The following is a 1,818-nucleotide window of genomic DNA, read 5'->3' as shown; positions in this document are numbered from 1 at the left end:
AAGAAATTCACGACTTTTCGAGATCAGCTCAACAAGTTTCCAAAAAATGTAAAAAAAGGCTTGTCTTTTCATTGTGCAACAGATACAAATCATTACAAGCTACCGATTATTTGAGGAAAACTAACAGCAACGCTGATGCACCTCAACAGGATACGATATTGATTTAAAAAAAGAGTACTCATGCTTCATGCGGGTAGATGGATGTCACCTACATGCCTGATGCACTTAACTTATTAACTAAAGCGAGAATCACGATCTAAAAAAGATAAACGATGAGGGTAGCTTTCAGGCACGTCTATGCAATTATGGATGCATGCATCGGAAGAGGCAGCAGCCAGGATCTTGTCCTTGTTCTCACTGGGGGAAGCCATCCGGCCCAAATCCCTGAGGCGTCCTCTCCATTCCGGGGGCGTACCCAGGCAGCGGCGGTGGCGGCGCTATTATCATGTGAAGCTTGTTGATCGTCTCCGTCTCCATCTCCATCTGCATCCCGCTGCTGGTGCCACCGAACTCAAAGCCGCCGCCACCGCCCTGCACCGTGAGGTGGGTGAATAGCGCATGCTGAAGAACCTGGCCGGCTCGCGCCGCCGCGGCAGCTTGAACCTTAGCCAGCACGGCCGCGAAGGGACCCAGGTCCTCCTCCCCCATCTGGATCACGTAGCGGTCGAGCCACGCCGTCGTTTGGCACCCCTCGGCGCGCGCCTTCGCAACGACCTCCTCCGCGGAGTCCCTCTGCGCCTTCTCCGCTTCCAGCCGCTCGCGCAGCACGTCCTGCGCCTGGTTCAGATCCGCCAGCGCCTGGTTCAGGTCGCCGCCGCCGTCGCCCGCCGCTTCCACAAGCGCCTGGTTCAGGTCGCCCGCCGCTTCCACCAGCGCCTGGTTCAGGTCGCCGCCGCCGTCGCCCGCCGCTTCCACCAGCGCCTGGTTCAGGTCACCGCCGCCGTCGGCGCCGCCGCCCGCCGCTTCCGCCAGCGCCTGGTTCAGGTCGCCGCCGCCGTCTTCGCCGCCGCCCTCCGCTTCCGCGGCCTGCATCTCCGAAGAGTAGAAACGGTCGAGGACGGAGTCGACGGAGGGGTGGCCGAAGGTGAAGACGTTGTCGCCCGGGGAGAAGGCGACAGCGCCGACCTTGGCGTCGCAAATGGTCGCCAGCTCGATCGCCTTCTTGAACAGCCCCACGCGGCGCTTGGAGAAGCATACCTGCCGCGCCTCTTTGCTCTCGATGGGCCGGATCTCGATCTTCTTCCTGCCCGTGCCCTTGGGCCGCCGTGGCGCCATTGCGGAATACTACACCTTAAACCTTTTTTGGCCCTCTCTCAGAGTGTTTGTTTCGATAGCCTAGGTAGGCTTTGGGACTATATAGACGAGCGAGGAGTAGAATGGAGCTGAAATCGCCTACCGTGTGCCGGCCAACTCATGCAGAGAGCAGATCCGAAATCCTGTATATGCTGTCACGCGGATTCATTAATGGAGTACGCAGCTGGCCTTCATTAATCGAAAAAATCCAATGCAGCGTGCAAATGGTAATTAAAATCTCATCAAGCACTCCTTGCTCACGTAGAGCCAGAAGAAAGAAGAGTATGATGAGATCTTTTTTTGACAACAGAAGATTTTATCAGGTTATTAGATGACGACAACGATGAACTGTCACAGCCCCAGTCCAGTAAGAATTTGGTGAAGGTCGGGCCCACCACAATTCATGGGTATTACATGAATACCAGTAATGCTACACGTACGGATAGATTCTACAAAAATTACTTACAGACTCACAGCAGACCACAACAGACAGGGAGAAAACAGAAACATGGCCCGGATTTTCAG

The 1,818-nt window shown here is 55.8% G+C and overlaps 1 protein-coding gene across 1 annotated transcript; it reads right to left on the bottom strand.

Annotated features, from left to right (window-relative positions):
- Window positions 1-354: 354 nt before the first annotated feature.
- Window positions 355-1,275, bottom strand: LOC124648539 (agamous-like MADS-box protein AGL62). The gene is made up of 2 exons (XM_047188284.1): window positions 1,011-1,275; window positions 355-830 (listed from the first exon to the last, which is right to left on the bottom strand). Exons 1-2 carry the CDS (start codon window positions 1,273-1,275, stop codon window positions 355-357), a joined length of 741 nt encoding a protein of 246 aa, XP_047044240.1.
- Window positions 1,276-1,818: the final 543 nt, after the last annotated feature.

Source organism: Lolium rigidum, chromosome 4 (assembly GCF_022539505.1).
Source record: "Lolium rigidum isolate FL_2022 chromosome 4, APGP_CSIRO_Lrig_0.1, whole genome shotgun sequence".
Lineage (NCBI taxonomy): Eukaryota > Viridiplantae > Streptophyta > Magnoliopsida > Poales > Poaceae > Lolium > Lolium rigidum.
The sequence above is the reverse complement of the archived record's forward strand: the minus strand, read 5'-3'. Positions and strand labels throughout refer to the sequence as shown.